A 19,340-nucleotide genomic window follows, 5' to 3' on the forward strand; every position below is an offset into this window, starting at 1 on the left:
TGTTCTCCACAGTTGTACCAATGAGTGTTCACATCTCTGTCAAAACCTGCATACAAAAGGTGAGCACTCGTATCAGATGTATGATTATCAGGCCAGCTTTCATATGAAAGAGTCAATAACAATAGGATTGCTATAAGAATAGAGTTGCCTTATAATAAATATTGGTGAAAACCTGTAGCCTGCGTAGCCATACATTCTGCTCTTCTTGTTTGCAGAAACACTGAAACATAATATCAACAAGGTGTAATCAACTCCAGCTGCACTGTAGTCATTTTAAACTGGTTAACTCATCCATCCATTTTCTGCCACTTGTCCAAATTTGCATTCTATATGGTATTAAAAAGGGCTGAAATTTAACTTGGTGAACCCTTGACAAACCCTGAAAAAAAGTGTTTTTACAGATGTGCCTTCTTCATTAGGTTTTATAACAACAGAACGTAGTTTAGTTGGAATAAAAACATTGTTGCTCTTTTAACATGTATCCGTCTTTTTTTCTCATGTGTCCCCTTGGGATCCTCGTGAAGCTCCTGACAAAGGAAATGAATTTCTCATAAACATAATTGTTGGAGTTGTATCTGTGGGTTTTCTATTGTTGGTGTTGGTGGTTCTTATCACCTACATAGTCACAAAAAGGTGCACCCAGAGGAATTTGCAAAAACCGCCTTCCCAACCGTCTGATGTTTCCCCGGACTCTTGCGAGGTATGCTGATCCGTCTGTGGTTCCTTTTCCCTACTGGAAGTACATCTACAGTCAGCCTACAAAATTTGATCTACTGTTTCATAGCAGGTCCTTATCTGCCGCGAGGAACCTTTGGACAACAGCAGTGTCAAAGCCATTTCCCAAAGCCCTGTGAGTGAACAGCAGCCATCCAATCTGCCTGACTGTGTCCCCCTGGAAATCAAGAGTGAGTGTATTTTATACTGTGCATAGCAGCACATGCTCCTGACCAATGGTCCAGAGTGTGTTGGCTCAAACATACAGTAAACTATTGTTCTAACTCTTATCTCTTCCCCTCAACACACCCCTCCCCTCTTCTTTCCCCACTTCTGAAGTCACTGACCTGATCTACACAGTGCTGGATCTGGTTCCTGTGCTGCAGGTGAAGCAGCTGGTGCGTACTCTCGGTGTGATGGATACAGAGATCGAACAAGCTGAGATGGATCACAGATCCTGCCGGGAGGCTCACTACCAGATGCTGCGGGTGTGGGCTGAGAGAGGGTCTCGTGCAGGTGGAGGAGGACGAGGTGGAATGCTGCACTGGTCGTTGATGCAGGAGTTGTCAGACATACTGAGAAAGATGCACCTGGGAAGGGCGGCGGAGGAGCTAGAGACAAAGTATGGCATTCAGTAATCCTCTCACACGAGCCAAGTGGAACAAAAAGCTTATGAAACCAAGTACTGCTCTCTCCAGAGACTCACTCACAGACGGCCTCAAAGCCTTCACAAAGACACGGGGCTACCACCAGCAGTTTTATTTCACAGCTAACCAGCATCATCGAGCACTCTACCTCTCATACCCACCATCTGCTGAGATGACAAGGTCAAACTACTGAGAGGGACTGATCAAAATGTTCAGGTTCAGAGCCACAAAATAGGTTTTTGCACTAATAGATTGTGCTCACCCTTTTGTAAAGAACATGTATGTAAAGAATATTTTTTAAAAATGTTTATGGAATAGTTTGACATTTTGGGAAGTGGGTCTCATTCTCTTTCTTACCAAGAGTTAAATGAGAAGATTGACACCACTGCTCTTATGTGAGTTTTATTGATCTTCTCATCTAATTCAGCGAGAGTGAATACACATATTTCCCAAAGAGTCAAACTAATGCAACAGGTCACGAAGCCTGCTGAAAAAATGCGCTGTTTCTTTCATGTCACTATATCGTCTGATTACATACTAGAGTGATCACTTAAGTTTTATTGACTGTAATTTGCACAGTATTGTATTTTCATGTTGCTTTATCAACTTTTTGTTGTACAGCAAACCTTTTTACCATCCTTTGTCATTTGTAGTTTAGGCCAATGAAATCACTTCATTTGTGTCAAAAGTCACTATTGCAGCTATGTTAAAATATTTGATTAAGTACAGGGAAGTGAAAAAGTTAACTGGTGACTATTTAGCCTGTACCATAAAGTTAACTGGTATTGTTTTAATAATTGTTCCTGGTTGTACTGAAAAGAACAAAAACTAAAGAAGTTGTGGTCTTCTTTATCAAACTTTGATTGGAAAAGTAACAAGTTAGCTGTTCCTACTTAGTGCTGACCAGACCCCTGCCACTTTTAACAAGCTTTTCATAGCTCCATTAGCATTCTTTTAAGCCCCATCATAGACGCATTATTCATTACAGTTGAACCAAACAGGACACGCCTTGTCTCAGTCTGTCTCAGCCAGGCAACTTTTATAATACCAGTCCGAGCCTGTAGACTCAGATATGAATCAGTCACACTCTTACAGACCTGGCATGCCAAAGCACTTTTGCCCTGTTTAAAACTGTATTATACTTTTTATATAGTGAATAAATAATGAATATAAGTTTTGTGTATCTTTGTGTATGTAACTGAGGTGTGCCATAAATCTGTCTGGAGGCTTCAGACAGCTGTCATAAAGAGAGCTTACAAGCTGATTACAAGCGTACAACCTGAGATTGTATGTGTACGTTAGTGGGCAAAGTGGAAAAAAGTAATGTGTAATGAGGATGTATTGTTGTATTTAACTTCAGCCATGCTGCAGGTATACATTCCACCCTGACGCTTTAAACATTTAATCACATTTGTAAGGACTTCTTACCACATATAGATTCGACTCTCAAGTCTTGTGTCTCTCTTTTTTTTTTGACCTCACATGATCTTTTCATCTGTTTTTTGTTTCCTGTCGCTACATTCTTTTGGCTTGTTCTCTTCCCCATAACTCACTCCTTCTTGCCTCTTGCTCTAGTCTGTTCTCCATTTTACTGTGCTATGAAACACCAGATTCCCATGGTTGATTTCATATCAATGCCTTTCTTTCTGTCACGTAATGAACAAAAGCAGCTGCTGCTTAGATGTATGAAAACCAAAGCCCCCCCCCCCCCCCCCCCCCGTTTTCTGAGGGTGATCAATAAGCCTGATTGACATAAATTAACAACAGGTCACCCACAACGAAATCAGTCACCGCCTCAGCTCCATTAAGGACTTATAACTGCGACACATTAACCAGCCCTAAGCACTGATTTGTTGGCAGCAGAATCCAGTTGTTCTCGTCAGGCCAGTTGCAGAGGGCAGGGGTGCAGGTGAAAGGCAGAGAGGGAGGGACCCATCTAGGTGAAGGGAAAGAGGAGGAGAAAGCTAACAGAAACCAAAGATGACAGTGTGAAACGAAATGGATTCAACCAAGCCCAGGTAAATTCTATTATTTTATCTATTATTAAATATATCTGGCAGTTGAAGTATGGTACTTAAGGAACCTTTTGTTTAGTGTAAGTTGCAGTAAGTCTCCTTCATGTTAAAGCCTCTGTGGATATATGGATTGTTTTGTGGCATTTGATTTGTTGATTTACTGACGCTGTAAAGCTACCAGGATGCCTTGTTTTGTTGTCCTTTTATCAAGCTTTACATGAGCCGAAGTCTTACAAATCAAATATAATTGTATTTCAGACGCCTTTAGTGTGTTACTGTGGGACACAGACAGTGACTGTAAACAGGTATGACAGCGTGATGAAAGCACTTGCGTCAAGCCTTTGATGTTTGACAACATAGTATGAGCACATTAGTGCAGCGTTCCTAACTACAGTGTGTGTGCTCATGTGAGCGTCTTTGCTTTTAGAATAACTTCTAAAACAGAATAAATGACGAATACGATTATGAATACGAGAGCAGTCAATAATCCCACGCTGCACTTGTGTAACATTAGTCCTGCTGAGTGGCATTTCTCTAATGGCTGCGAAACTAAATTGTGAAATATTTCACTGAGAAACACAGTAGGTTCCTGAGAATAGAGACACATTCTGTTGTAACCTAAATATGTACGTTGTGATGTTAGGTTTGTGGGAACTACTGTCAGACGAGTCCTGGAGTGACACTACAGGCTGCATGACTGTGTAACTGGAGCTGGAGCCGTGTGAAACTATCGGTGTCCTGTTAAATCAGCTTCACCGTCTATATGATGCAACAGTTGTGGCTTCAGCTTCTTAATTTACTGGTTACTATTAGCGCATCCAATTATTTGAAATAGAAAACAACTTTGTCAAGACTAGCTTTTTAAAAAAAATTATATTTTACTTCCTGTTTTTCTTTCTGCTGTGTAAATTCTGTGTGTTTGTTACCATCCTGCTTGACCTGGTGCTACACAGTGTACGTTTATAGAAAACTGTAAGGGGATGTTTAGTAATTCCTTATTTGGACACCTGTATTTTCAATATGACGAACTGATTACCCACAAAACTCAAAGAGGGTCAGAACTAGCATCAGCTTAAACTCAAGTTGAAACAGTTTTTAAAGAGGGGTCAGTCTTATTTTATTTTGTGATTCTTTGCATTTTGTACTGTTTTGTATGATTATTATTTGTACCTATAAAAATACACATTAATTAACAATGAAAAGGAAGGAAAACGATTATGGTTGAACTGTTCAGAAGCAGTATGAAACCTGTGACATGCAGACTTGGCTTTATTTTGAAGGGTCAGAAGCCAAAAAGGTTTGGAACCAACAATTGAAACACAGCCATCCACATTTGTTGTTTACCAAGGATTTATAAAGCTTTAGCTGCTGAAAAGGAAGTGTGAGTAAACCCTTATCATAACAAAGCACACAATTTCCCTCCATCTGTCTTCCACTCTCTGTGCCTTTCTTGCAAAGCCTCAAACTATTCACCTCTGTGCCCTCACACACCTTATTTTGGCAATGAGTAACCATGTGTGTTTATCCTCAGCCTTTCCTCAAAAGCACTGCATTTAACCAGTGGTGGTGGAAATGAATCATCGATGGAGGAAGGATCAGTGCTGTGGCGAGACAGTGTGGAAGGGGAGAGGCAGAGGGACGGTGACAGCAGAGAGACGGATGTTGCTGATGGGACGACAGCAGCCGCAGAGATAAACCATCACCACAAGGGGTCAGCAGACAAACACAAGTTCAATACACTGGGCTATCAGGCAAGTGACATGTGACAGAAACTTAACTAAGTACATTTAATCAGGTACAGTTATGATGTACCTCATGTTAGTAATTCCATTATATGCTGTTTTATACTTCTACTCATATATTTTACTTCTATAAAGATCTTCCTTTCAGGCCATTTAAGTCTGTTGTTGAGTCTTTAAAGTTTTATTTCCTTATGAGAAATGAAAAAAAAATCTGCCATTGTTCTAGGTATATGTCAACCTGTTTTCAACCCAAATCATCTTTACGGCAAATTTAACAAGAAAAACTGGTTGAAATATTCTCACTCCACTACAAAATCAGATTTTTAGGACTTAATTATTGACGGAAATGTCGTTATACTTAACACTTCATAAATTAATTAAAGTTTTATTTGCCTTGACCAGCTACAATAAAAAATGCTGCTGGGCCATATAAAAGTACTTTTATTTTTGTTACTTTAAGTGCATTTTGCTGAAAATACTTGTTGGACCTTTATATTAATATATTACCTTTATATTGATGTATTACCTCTTTTACCATAGTAAAGGGTCTAAACACTTTTCCTACCCCTGAACATTACTCATCTCATAGTGTCAAAGTGTTAAAAGTATTAAATTCAGAGGAAATGCCACTTCTAGATACTAGATACTGGTTTTGACATCTGCACACTGTCTTGATTCATATATTGCTCAGTTTCTTCTAACTTATCTCATGAATGTTGGTTGATATAATCTTTAAAATATGTGTGATCTTCTAATGAAATGCGCTACTTGAAAATGCACAAATGTTTGACTTTCCAGAGGCGGACCAAGCAGAAAGTTGTGACCGACTTTTCAACACTGAGTAAAGGAACATCTGCAGCAGCCAAACCCAGAGCGGCCCTGAGACAGGTCCTGTTCAGCCAGGGAGTGTCTGACAAGAACCCCGCTTCTGAGGTATTATGTTGTCTCCTGCTCATCACACTACATGCTGACATGTGTAGAAACAGATACAGACTTGCTCTAAACCGTGTCCGCCCACACAAACAACTGAAACAACCACTGCAATATTTGTTCTGCTTCGCTGACATAGCCTACACTGAGATGTAACGACCGACCACAAGTTTTCAAACAACTGTTGAAGATCACTTCTAAGTAGTTACTGATTCATTATTACATCAGATTTTCCTCCCTTTTTTTTTCTACCCGACTTCTTCTTTATCTTTCAATCCGTCTCTTTCTAACTCCTCAGGAGCGAGGTCAGCTGGATGTGTTAAAGCACGCTCTGCAGACCTTTCGTGTGCCAGTCAGTCTGAAGTGGAAATGGAAGGAGGAAAGTGAGGGAACAACACTCGAGAAGAACTGGACGGATATAGTGCAATCTCATTCAGTACGGGCCTTTTCTTTTTGTGAACAAATTCCCTGAAAAGACCAAAACCCACATTTAACAGCAAATTTATTTTACAAACAATTATTTCCCTTGTAGCTAAAGCCTGGTAGAGCTTATTCCTTTGTGTCATAGACCTCCATTGTAACCTCCATTTTAAAAAAGACATGATTGAGCCACACCACTGTACTGGGAGATGTGTTAACTTATTAACATGAACATGGGATTTGTAGTTTATTTTGAGTCAAAAACCACATACACCATCCTGCTGCTGTAATTACTCACTAAAGAGAACCAAGGTTTATTTTCTTGACTTGTTTTTGGAGATGTATGTCTTTAGGGATTGGAAATTAAAGCAACAGGCAAACACAGAAAATCTGAAAGTACTGAGAGGTTAAATAACATTTTTTCATGGAATTTGTTAACAATATAGACTATTGCACACATCCTTTAACTGCATATCCTTCTGTTAATGTACCATTCCTACTCAGCATGTCGATTTTACTTATTCTTGAGGCATCTCTGAAAGTTTTCCTCCCCTTTCCATGCTCTTCTTCTCTTGTCATTTTCATGGTCAGACCATGTCTAAGATGCAGAAACACCAGCAGGAGGCGCTGTGGGAGTTTGTCCACACTGAACTCACCTACATCAACAAGCTAATTATCATCAAAGATGTAAGATGTCACTCTCTACCTGCTGTCACAGCCAGATTTATTTTCATGTATGTCAGGGCTGAGGGGGGATTTTCCACAGGATGTTTATCGAAGCTGTGTTTACCTCTTACAGTTGGTTATTGCAGCTCTCGTCATCCTACACCAGCATGGATTTCTCCTGGAGGTCAGTGTGCAGAGCATGTAGCCCCATCTACACTGGAAACACACAAACCTACTGCGCAACAAACTTAATCTCCACAGGCCTATTTTCCACTGTTCTGCATACCACTGACACACATTGACTGACACGACGAGAACATCCGCTCAAGCTGATACAGAATACAACGGACAAGTGCAAATGGAAAATGCAGCACAGCACATTTCCACTGAGAAGATGGAAAATATCAGAACGCAGGGGAGTTTAACACTATGATTTTTGTTTTTGTTTTGACTCTCTCCTACGCCAGGTGACTCCTGAGCTGCTTTTCTCCAACCTCCCCTCCATCCTCAGTGCACACCAGCTGTTCTGGCAGGAGGTGACTTATCCCATGTTACAGGAAGTCCGGAGGACAGGAAAGCCCTTTGACCCCATCAGGTTAGAGGCTGGTTGCCTGCAGGTAAGAGCTCACTGTCTGCAACAAACACATTCATAAGTGTGTTTCTGCCCGTCAGCAAAGGAAACCAACTAAGTATCCACACCCTCTTACCGTAACCGTTTCTTAAAAAAAAAAAAAAAGCCCTAAGCACTTGTACCGTAGGCTACTCATACATTACTCTGCACATTTAGCTCAAACAGTAAATTACCACCTACAACCTTAAAACGAAGTTTACATGTTGATGCATCAGTAATAATAATCCAGTAACCAAGTTTTGCACTTTCATAAAGTTAGCCAACATTCGACAATATGCACAGACTGAGTACTCCTCATGACAATTAAACTGATCTTCATGTGTAAAATTTCGAGTGCAGGCGTTCTCCTCAGATCGTCATTAATCATCCTTTTCTTTTTGTCCTCAGTACCACGAGCGTTTCCCCTCGTATAAGCATTACTGCTGGGAGGAGGAAAACAATCTTGAGTTCACACGCTGGCAGATGGAGAGCAACCCACATTTCTCAACTTATGTTCAGGTACAGCGAAACAGCATCCATATGCACAACATGCAACACAAATGCACAATCATTTGAGAATGAAAGTTCCCAAACATGCAATGAAATAAGCACCCACACCAACCCAATTATTGCCTGAATGGAATTCAATGTAATGACTAAAAGTTCTGTTATTAATGGTGGCTCTATGTGGTTTGTGATGTTTTCATAACCTTGTGGGCGGTCTGTCATTGCCACTTCCTGATGGCCAACCACTTGTAACACCAACGCCTTCTCCAAATGATTCAACCTCTGCTGTGGTTTGAAAGATTTCTAGTTCATTAAACTGAGTGCAGGACATGGGAAGTGAGCACAAGACAAGCAGCGCTGTCCTGCAACACTTCATATGCTAAGCCTGCAAAACCTAATGGGATGAACCTTTTACTGCATAAAATAATGAGCACTTATGTTACAAACATAGACCCTTCAATATTAACAACACGATCTTGTGTATAGAGACAGGTACCACTATGTTTGTGTGTGTATTCAGCATTTGCTTTTTCACTTATGTCATACCCTCACATTTTTTAACCTGAGTGGGAGGTGATATGTTTTGGTTTAACAGTTAAAGACACATTTTACCAGGAAATAGCACTCATGGGCGTTAAAGGGTCGCTAAATCGCTCAAAACAAAAACATCTTGTGATAGTTCTTGTTTTGGTTTATGAGGTTTTATTCGTCAAGGCTTTGAGATATCAGACAGGGTCTCCTGCCACCCCCGGTCTTCTGAGTTAAGTTAATTTAATTTTCCAGTGCTTCAAGAAGCAGAAACAAAATATATTTTTGAGACGTAAAACCAAAAACTATCTGCATGAATAGATACTATTTAGGTTACTGCAGGATGTTTGGCACTACTAAATTATAGATGTTTTCAATTGTATTTTATAAACAATTTCAAGACCGTGTAATAAAAAATACTTTTCATCTGAAAAGGAGCAAGTTGAGACTGTGCTCTTGTGTTTTTGTGTTGTCCAGTGGGTGGAGACTCACCCTCAGTGTGAGCGGATGCGGCTTGGGGACATGCAGGCCAAACCCCATCAGAGGATCACAAAGTACCCCCTGCTGCTTAAGGCTGTGCTCAAAACCACCCAGGACCCTCATGTACAACACATACTCAGAGGCATGGTGAGGATCTGACACCATTAAATCATTCAATCTGTTTGTCCCCTACAGAACAGCAAAACTCCCACCGACACACACTAAACCATCCTTCTGCTCTCCAGTTGTCAAGTGTAAACAGTTTCTTGGAGAGTATCAATGACTACCTGAAGCTGAAGGATGAGGAGCTCGCTCTCTCCATCTCTGCTCAGAGGGTGGAGGGATACGAGGTGGAGGGAATAAATGAAGAAATTGACAAGGTAAAATGTTCTATTCTTGAAAACACCTCGACTGAGATTTTGGTGTGTGTGGGTGTGTGAGTGTGTGTGTGTGTGCGTGTGTGCATGCATGCGTGTGCGTGTGTGCGTGCGTGTGTGCGTGCGTGCGTGCATGTGTATATATAATATTCTCCACTACATCAATGAAACTTGTATCTGTCATAAAGAAACCTTCAACAGGTGATTGACATTCTGCCATGTCACAGTGAGAAAAGGATCCTGGTGTGCACGTCGGCTCATGGTCACACTGTCTGCGACTCTTGAATAGAACAGAGCCATGTTAATAATGAAACCTGCTTTTGCTATTATGAAAAGTCAAAATGTCTGCTGTGGAAAAGGCCTACAAAGAAGCACATAGTGTATAAAATATATAATGTAAAATGTAAATTACTGTATAAAATGTACCTCAATAATAGCATTACTCACACTACCTGGGTACTGTAGCTTTTTGCCTCTAAAAAGCAAGCAGTGAAAGCATATTATTCAACTTATGTCAGTGTCTGTGAACAATTCATTGTATTCTATGAAATCTTAGATGTCAGAATTTAGCTGTCAGGCTATAATGACAATACTGAACAATAGAGATTTCGGCCAAAATAAATTGTTACCCGCTCAAATATGAGTTACTACTGATGATTACTAATGAATGCTTTCCTTGACAGCATGTCCGAGAAATCTGCCAGTTTGACCTAACATGCCCCATCAGAGGAGTGGGACCTGGATTCGTCCGTAAGCTGCTGCTGGAGGAGAACTTGAAGATTCGGGACAGAAAAGATGGCAAAGTGAGCAGAGGCTGTGCTCTCAGATACCGTACATTTTAATCTATCTCTTCAGAACATCCTTTTCCATTACTTTTTTTTGTGTTTCCTCATGCATGGCGTGATGCAGCTGGAGGTGGTGGCTCTACTTTTCTCAGATGTGCTCCTAATGACTAAAGGCCAGAAGAAAGGAGAGCGGCTAAAAGTGGTTCGACCTCCTCTGGCCCTGGACAAAACTTCCTGCATAGCACTGAAAGATGGCTGTGAGTAACAATTTCTTATAGACCCTGAGCCAAGACAGTTGGGTTCTGCATAGATATATTATAGATCCCATTACCATTCCTATTCTTCTGTCAGGTTCATTTGTTCTCGTGGAGGTAGGTGAACTCCAGAGTGCCATGAATGTCTACATATTTGCAGCCAGCACCTCAGAGAGATGCTCCACATGGGTCTCCACCATCCACCAGGCGAAGGTACAACAGATATTTCTGACCAAAACTTTAGAAAGGATTGTAGTCTCATTTAGCTTTTAGCCACACTAGCATTGAAGCTTTACAGATGGCCAGTTGGTCAACTACTTTATTTGAGAATGAAATGTCTGCAACAGTTGGATGAATTGCCATTTAATTTTGTACAGACCTTCATGGTCGCCAGAGGGTAAATCCTGCTGACTTTGGTGGTCCCCTGACTTGTCTTTTGATGGCAATAAAGGGTCATAATTATTCAGTTAAAGGTTTTCACTTCTACTACATAGTTTGGTACAAAATTTGGTTAATTCTTGGTTCTCAGGGAATCCAAATGACTTTTCCTCCAGCACTACCATGGAGTTGACATTTTTGGTTCAGCGTGTTTCCATATACTTGGATGACTGTACTGTACTGTTTAGTGCTAATTAGCAAGCTTAAGCATACTAATATGCTAAACTAAACAGGTTAACATGGTAAACATTATACTGATTTAACATCTGCATGTTAACATTGTCATTGTCGGCATGTTAGCATGCTGATGTTAGCATTTGGCTCAAAGGACTGCTGTGTCTAAGTACAGCCTCACAGAGCTGCTAGCATAGCTGAAGATTCTTTGTCTTGTTATATGGAATAGTATTACAAGTAAGACATTCATTGTTGGATGCTTTATCTTTTTATTTCTATGTGACATTTTCAGGAAACACTGACGAAGCTGAGAAAGACAGAGAGCAGCAGAAAACAGGAAAACTGGAAAATCCAGCTGGAGGCCAAATCTATTGAAGAAGCCAAGATGGAAGATATGGAGATAGAAGAACAACCTCTTACACAATCAGGAGAGGAAAATTTTGTAAATCAGCTTACTGAAGAACCTATTATCACTCAGTCAATGAATGGGATGTTGGCATCTAAAGAAGCAGAGGGACATTATCAACCAGCAGATAATGTGGCCATTGACAACACAGGGTTCCTTTTTTCGCAGTCCCAGCCCAGCAACAGTAATCGTAAATCGGTGCATAAGAGCTTTGCTGGTTGGCAACAAGCAGTCAAAGGATATGAATGGATAGAAATGGGAGTGAGAAGAGATGAAGATGGGAACCACACAGAGGAAGTTGAGAAAATAGTTGAGTCTCAGATGACAAAGGAGCGAAAGGTGACCTTTAACCACAAGGCCCAATCTGCCCCTAATCTGGATCTTTTCATTCATAGTACTGCTGCAGATCCATTAAGATACAATACAACTGGACCACACAGTCTTTTACTAGGTGAATTACCAGATGTTGACTACCCAACCAACAAAGATAGCACTTTACAACTTCCCTACCAACCGGCAATGTCCAGGGAGGGGCCTGAGTTTCAAAGACTACCAGGAGAAAAAGGAATATCAATAAGGAGAGATTCCCAGTCTATGAACCACAACATCAGGAGAAATTCCAGCTACAGCCAGTCTGGAGACACGGCGACATCTCCAGAGATTTGGGGGTTCTCAAAAGATTTGACGTCACCAGGGTTACGGAGGAGGCCAGTCAGCATCCATCAGGGTTCCTCTACTCAGACGTCCAAGCAGTTCTTCCAGGGCTCAGGAGAGACTTTGGCTGGTTCAATCAACTCTGACTCAGACTACAGCCTAAACATTAAGAGAAACTCTCTTCCTTCTGGCCAAAGCTCAGATTCACACCGGGTGCTCAAGCTGGGCTCCCTGAAACCGAACCAAGGCATGTTTTGGTCCATGAATGATAGAGTCTCTCCAGATCCCCAAACATTGTCTGAACCTGAGTTGCCTGATCTGAACTTCCATAGAAAAAGGCCCTCAGTGAAAACCCAAAGGAGTGCTTCCATTCCTAACATCATAATTGAAGGAGAGCATGGACTTCATCTGCAACGCAGTAGCCTGTACACTTTACCCCAAGAACAATATACACCTTTTCCCATCTCAGGGTGTTATCCTAACAGACACCCCTCACCTCTGGAGGGCCTTCTGGAAAGAGCCAAAGTGAGAGTGAGGGAGCATGGATTAAAAAGAGAGCAAAACCTGAAAAGGCATAATTTGAGGTCAAGATATCCTTCTCCTTCCCCCTCGTTTTCCACCACACCTTCACCATTGCCCAGTGATGGAGACAGAGACACAGACTGGGAGGAGGAGGTGAAACTGATGAGACACAGAGCCCTAACAGTGAGTAAAGGATGGAAAGAGCAGCTGGTTGATGGAGATGAAGATGATAACAGGAGCAGGTTAGTATTAGTAGTATGATTAACTGTGTGTGTATGTATGAATTTGTTGGATGGAGAGACAGATACATTTATTAATCCCCAGGTGGATTGTGTTGACCATGCACTGTAAAAAAACAAAAAGAATGAAAGGATGAAAAGTAAAAAGAGATGCAACTGTACACAACAGATGACACATAAATGACATACTCCCACTACAATACTAACACAATCACACCAACTAACACATTTCCAAGAAGGCATTAGTCTAGTTCAGGAGCCAATTGAGCAACCAATTAAAAAGTGAACCTTACATGGTGATGATCAACATTTAATTTTCTAAATATCATTACCATCAAACCAATCTATCGCACCAAAATTAAAACCAAAATACACCCGGTATCAGAAAGAACATGTAGATATCACACGTCATTCATGAAATTGAGGTGACTGAAGAGAGGCAGATAATTTTATTTTCCCAGTACAAGTATGACTTCGGCAGTCTCAATCTTTGCGCCTCAGAACAGGGACAGACCTGGATTATCCAGGCTTAAGTAGAGCAAGAAAAGCCCCGAAAGCAACTATTTTGCATGCATGTGTAACATCGCATTTTCCAGTGGCTCCACTTTTAGAAGCATGCAGGGCTGAGATACAACTTTTAGTATTATTATATAAGTCTGGTTCCCTCATACATTTAGATACTTGAACGCACAATGTGCAAAATGGACAATAGTGACAAATAATATTTGACAATTTTCTTTGACTACTACCACTAACAATAATAATAATAATAATAATAATAATTCACAAGCATGCATTACATTACATTACATACATTCCATACTGTATTAAAAATTTGGATGCTATACATTGTCCTTGGTACAGATCAGGGTTTTCATAAATTTTGGCTCACCTGGTACAGTGCGTACCATGAAGGCTAATCTTACTGCAGCAGCCTGGGTTTGAGTTCAGCCTCTGGCCCTTTGCTGCATCTCATCCCCTCTCTCTCCCCAACTCCCTGTCTCTCACTGTCGCTATAATAAAGGCAAAAATGCTTTAAAATAATACAATTTTGCATAAACATTTTGCCTCTTTTTCTTTAAATAATAGGCAGATGCACATTCTCTTAATACTTTGCTCTGTGTTGGTTGAATTTATCTGCATTCCCCTTATTTGGTCAATGTACTTTTAAGCTGTCAGATCTCTACTACTGAAATGAGTTTTCAGTGCACTGTTCTATGAGAATGGAAACTTTAAATTGCCCTAATGTGTTTGTCATGTTTCTAACCACAACACTTTTTTATGTCTTAATTAATACACTGAATGAATTTTCTACCTCACGAAGTCCATACAATCAAAGATGAAATTAAAATGTGTTATCCATCTTGAGGCAGAGTACCAGATGTGTAAGGACATGTAGTCTTGGACAGTTACAGTATTTAGCAGTGGAGAGACTATGGGCACAGTAAAAAGTTTCAAGAGTAATCAGTTTTGACCTCTCTCTCTTTCTTCAGTGTTGTCTTCACAGAAGGTGTAAATGTGGACTGGCCAGGCTGGTGCTTTGATGATGATGAAGTCCTGAACCATTTACACCCTGGAAATGAAAGGCTTCTGAACAGCATCAGCCGATCCTTGGCCTTATCGGATGTTCATGAATTTTCAGAGCAAGAAGACGGGGAGTGTAGTCAGGTGTAGATCTGAAGCTGCACTACGCAATGAAGTGATGCAAAACTAGACTGCCAATCAGCCATCTGAGATCACAGACAGTTGTATTAAATTCTACAAAATTCAGTCTATGAATGTGAATTTCAGAGGGACAAAGGACAGTACGCACATCCTCAGTCGGAATTTATGTTCACTGTAAGATTCTGTAATTAAATAAAATAATGTAAATATGTTTTTAGAATATGACATATATACACGGTCAATGTTTTGTGTAATATAATGACATTTTTTTTTATAAATTACTGTATATTTAATTTATATCTGTTATGATTTTCCTCTCTCATTGGAGAACTTCAGATTGTATATAATGTAATAAATTAAACCAGATTTATTTCTGTTAAATGAACTTTATTTTTTAAAACATTTTGTTCCCAATATGTACCATACATGCAAAAAAATCCTCATATAAAACAATCAAAAGCATTTACAGCTAAAACAACAGGGTAATAAACAACATACAATTATATTTGACGAGTGCTGCTACAACGTCTGCTATGAAAGTATTTACAAAATCTGTGCAAACAAAAGTAACATATACATGTTGCAGGCATGAAGAAGTTTGATTTCACTTTAAAAATATTTCCTGTGATGCTTCTGCTTTAACGTATCTTTACATTTTCACTCGGCTTCTTTCTCTCTCCTCCCGCTCATTGGAGATGGTATGAACAATCGTCTCCAGCGCAGGGTATTGAAAGATCCTTCTCCTCTGTGAAGAGGGAAAAAAAACAGTAGCAAAATTATTAAAATAAGCAGCTCAAAGTAGAATCCAAGATCTTATATATGAATGCCCTCACACACATACATGGATTTTAATTCAGTTCAATTCAGTCTTGTATGTATTTTTTTACTCCTTGTTTTCTGTATAAAATTCAAAATTATGTTAATGAGATAAGATGATTTATTCCCAGCAGAACTCATGCAAATCATTTCCTGGAAGCAAGTGACAGACAATGATCTCCCTTATTTCAAAATTTTGCATCTCAAAAATTTGGAAACTGAAATTGTCCCACAGAAAAAAAAAAAATTGAATGAACCACAGAAATTTACCCTTCGGTGGTTCTTGTACATCTGAGCCAGAATCAGCAGGAGAACAAGGAGGAGAACACTGAGCCCAACCACAGCACCGGTGTTCTGTGAGAAAGTTGAGGATTTTTGTCCCTTCAGACCACCTGTAAGAAAAACACCAGAAAAAGTCAGGTAAAGTTTTTGTGGAAATCAATCTAGTACAATATTAGAATATTTATCTTATTATTATACGGCATAAACAGAACCAAATCAGGAGGAGAGAACTTACTCATCAGTTGGGCGTGGTATGTCACGTTTCCCAAAATGCCATCTTTGCTGGTGAATCGACATACCCATTCGCCCCAGTTCTCCTCTGACACCTGGCTGATACTCAGAGTCTTCCCCTTCTGGATGGACTCAACTGACTGGGTGCCATTGATATCATAGGTCACATGAACCCACTCATAGTCAGTGACCTCGCTCGTGTCTGACAGTTGGCAGGTCAGCGTTACGGAGTCTTTTTTCTTTGACAAGACGCTGCTGTCAACTGAGAAAAAAATAAGACAATAGAATTTATTGCAGCTGGCAAAAAAACAAATACAGAATCAGTGGATTTTTACAGAGGCGTAAACTGAATCCACAGAAGCTTACTTTTGGCAACCACGAGCTGGATATCTCGAGTCAGCTTTTGTCCTTGTACGGTCGCAGAGCATCTGTACTTGCCCTTGTCCTTAAATTCAACCTCTTTCACACTGACAGACATATCAGAGGGGAGCTTAGGGGACCGTGAGTATGGAGAGAAAGAGGGACGGAGGTGGCCTGGAACAGCTTTTAACAGAGACCCAGGTTGCAGTTTTTCCCAGGTTGGAATAGAGGGGTTTAAATCAGGGGAGAAGACACAGGGGAGAGTGACTGCAGACCCCACAGCTGCATACACCTTGGTGTTGTCATTGGATGGCTGGATGATTCCTTCAAGGGAAATAAAGAAAATATGCATTAAGAACATCTTTCATGAAAGTTATTTTGAACAGCTCAATTGTTTTTTTGTTTTTTTTTTTTGTTTTTTTACAATATTTGAGTTCTGTAGGCATTTTCTCTTGAGCATCTCACCTTTCACAGACAGAGCTGCTGAAGCTCGCCCCTCTTTGCCCTTGTAGCTCACTACACAGGTCCAGTTTCCTGTCAGTCCCTCCTTTACCTTTCCACTCACAACACTTTTAGAGGAGTCTCTGTTTAAGGTGATTCCCGTCTGTGGAATAAATGGGCTGTTGTTCAGCATCCACTGCACGGATGCCTCATTCAGCCAAGGAGTCACACCACAAGTGATTGAAACATAACTCCTTGATATGAGAACCGGTGGAGAGAAGGACACTGTGAAGGACAAGGACAAGGACAAGACCAGAGGTGAATGTTTGTGATGAATGTATATACTTAATAATACAAGCTAAAAAAGTTAAACATCTTCACTGTCTGGAGGAATTACAATTTTTTTTTCTGGCATACTCAATCAGTACTTTTTCAATATCTTATCTAATGGTTGAAAGGATTTAGCCATTTCATTGGGTGGTTGCAGTGCATGTAAAGACATTCAAAACATCCATATTTTCAAGGTTGTGCACAAGTTTATTACCTGTAATGACTCTCAGCATGACAATGTTTTTGACAACCTGGTCTTCAAATTCGATGCTGCAGGAGTAAAACCCTCCATCATCCTCCCTCACATTCTTGATTTGCAGGCTGTAGTCTCTTCTTTCAAACTGGGAGTGGGGGCAGTCCACGCGTTTGATCCCCTGCTGTAACCAGCTAGAACCCCTGTACTGCAGACCGTTCTTCTGCTTTCTCCAGACAGTGCTGTGGTCGGAGGTGTCACAACAGTCCATTGTCATCAGCATATAGATGCAAGTTTTTGTTTTGAATAGAGGGATTTGACAATAGACAGGTAAAACAACTTCTGTCTTACCCTTTGTTGACTTTACTCCAGACGATGGCAGGCTCAGTAGACGATGTGCGTCTACATTTACATGGCAGTATAGCCTGAGAGCCTGCTTCAGCAAACACCTCTGTTACCTCACATCGAACTCCTGAGGAAAAAAACATAAAAAAAAGTTTCAGAAAGTTTGCAAAAAATATATGAATTTAATATATTTTAAATTGCAAATTAGTGTTAAAAAAATTCATAAAATTACCTGTCATGAGAAAGGTAAGCATCCCAAGGATGAAACACTCCATCAACATCATTTTGCTGTTCAAATTAATCCAAAAACTTTCCTGTAATTTCTTTCACACTCTTGAATGTGCTTGACTTTCTCTGTGTTTGACGCGTTCTCTGATGTGTTTTTCTTAGTTGGGCTGAAGAGGTATATATGAGCTCGTGGGTGTTGATGGGGGCGGAGAGTCTGGTAGTTCCTCTACTGTGATCATGTGACTTCAGCTACAAGCCAGGCTTTGATGTGGTCAGACTTTGTCAACCTGGAAACTATAAGACAGAGATGCAAACAGGGGGACCCACTTCCTCCCACGGATTCTCTCTACTTCACCCTGTTTCCTCCTTCACATCAAATGGACTGTGTAACAATTTGCAACATGTGCAACCTTTGCAAACGAAAGCATACACAACATACACAAGTCAACAGGCATTGTACAGGACCATGAATGGTAGCATATGTATGACTTGTTTGAAGTTTGTTGTACCGCAACAGTAAAGCTCTTTTTTTTTAGAAATGCTTTTGCCAAATAAACAGTGAGCTACATTATAATGATTCTCCACACACTGCAGTGAATGTTACTTGTTGACAAATGTCTTCTGTTTCATTCACGGAAGTGCTAGCCGTTGCTTTGAAACCGAGATGGTAAAACTGCAACTCTAAAAACCATTCTTCCGTCACTTCCAGTCATTTGCGTTTACAATCGCTAGTTAACTCACAGCTCTCAGCATCATCATCAACATCATCAGCATCACCAGTATGAGAAGGAGGCCATTTAGTAGCATGGTAGCTTGTTCTAATGGATATTCATGAAAGTGAATCATTCCCTCCATTCTCGCTTCTGTCTTTTCCTTGTCGTCAATTCCTACAGCCACTATAGTAGAAACAGGCCTACACATTTGTTTAACACCTCATTTTAATTTCAGTATTTTTCCTCAAGCAAAGTGATTAATTGAAAATACTCTACCATAGGTGAAAGCTAAAAGAACAATGTTTTTTGACTGTACTTTATTAGACTGATCAGAGGTTTAAAATAAAAGATAACATACTGCGCACTTGTCTTACACCTGGTGCTGGCTCTGTCTATACTTTTAATAACACGTTAGCCTACTTTTAGTTCCCCTTTCAACAGATGGTTTATACCACACTTTACAGGTAGTTGCAAGGAAATTTAAGTGTTTATTAATGTAACTATAACTCTTTCTGTGGACACCCATAGGCAGAGGTAATTGTAATCATATAAAATGTCATCATGGGAGAAGTGATAATTGACAGTACAGTACATTAATATATATGTCCCTGTATTATATGTCTATGTG

General features: G+C 40.2%; 3 protein-coding genes across 4 annotated transcripts in view; 2 read left to right on the forward strand and 1 right to left on the reverse strand.

The window, feature by feature from the left end:
* Positions 1–2,534, forward strand: part of tnfrsf1a (tumor necrosis factor receptor superfamily, member 1a) — a 6,684-nt gene extending 4,150 nt beyond the window's left edge. The window contains exons 8-10 of one of the 2 annotated variants that reach the window (XM_023426416.2): positions 525–700; positions 785–905; positions 1,054–2,534. In XM_023426416.2, the coding sequence (XP_023282184.1) occupies positions 525–700; positions 785–905; positions 1,054–1,352 (596 nt within the window). In that variant the 3' untranslated portion in view covers positions 1,353–2,534. The remainder of the gene's footprint in view (positions 1–524; positions 701–784; positions 906–1,053) is intronic. The other variant, XM_023426417.2, reaches the window with a different exon arrangement.
* Positions 2,535–3,179: 645 nt separating this feature from the next.
* Positions 3,180–15,158, forward strand: plekhg6 (pleckstrin homology and RhoGEF domain containing G6). Its single transcript, XM_023426389.2, has 15 exons — positions 3,180–3,379; positions 4,908–5,127; positions 5,917–6,051; positions 6,347–6,484; positions 7,060–7,155; positions 7,268–7,318; positions 7,602–7,751; positions 8,153–8,263; positions 9,257–9,406; positions 9,505–9,639; positions 10,320–10,439; positions 10,546–10,678; positions 10,773–10,888; positions 11,580–13,111; positions 14,602–15,158. The coding sequence occupies exons 1-15, from the start codon at positions 3,360–3,362 to the stop codon at positions 14,780–14,782; spliced, it is 3,288 nt and encodes a 1,095-aa protein (XP_023282157.1). The 5' UTR covers positions 3,180–3,359; the 3' UTR covers positions 14,783–15,158.
* Positions 15,140–18,311, reverse strand: lag3 (lymphocyte activating 3). Its single transcript, XM_023426410.2, has 8 exons — positions 18,004–18,311; positions 17,778–17,898; positions 17,448–17,668; positions 16,928–17,188; positions 16,469–16,786; positions 16,107–16,364; positions 15,860–15,981; positions 15,140–15,518 (listed from the first exon to the last, which is right to left on the reverse strand). The coding sequence occupies exons 1-8, from the start codon at positions 18,053–18,055 to the stop codon at positions 15,423–15,425; spliced, it is 1,449 nt and encodes a 482-aa protein (XP_023282178.1). The 5' UTR covers positions 18,056–18,311; the 3' UTR covers positions 15,140–15,422.
* Positions 18,312–19,340: the final 1,029 nt, after the last annotated feature.

This window comes from Seriola lalandi, unplaced genomic scaffold, assembly GCF_002814215.2.
Source record: "Seriola lalandi dorsalis isolate HSWRI2012SDOR001 ecotype SW California unplaced genomic scaffold, Sedor1 jcf7180002054825, whole genome shotgun sequence".
Taxonomy (NCBI): Eukaryota; Metazoa; Chordata; class Actinopteri; order Carangiformes; family Carangidae; genus Seriola; species Seriola lalandi.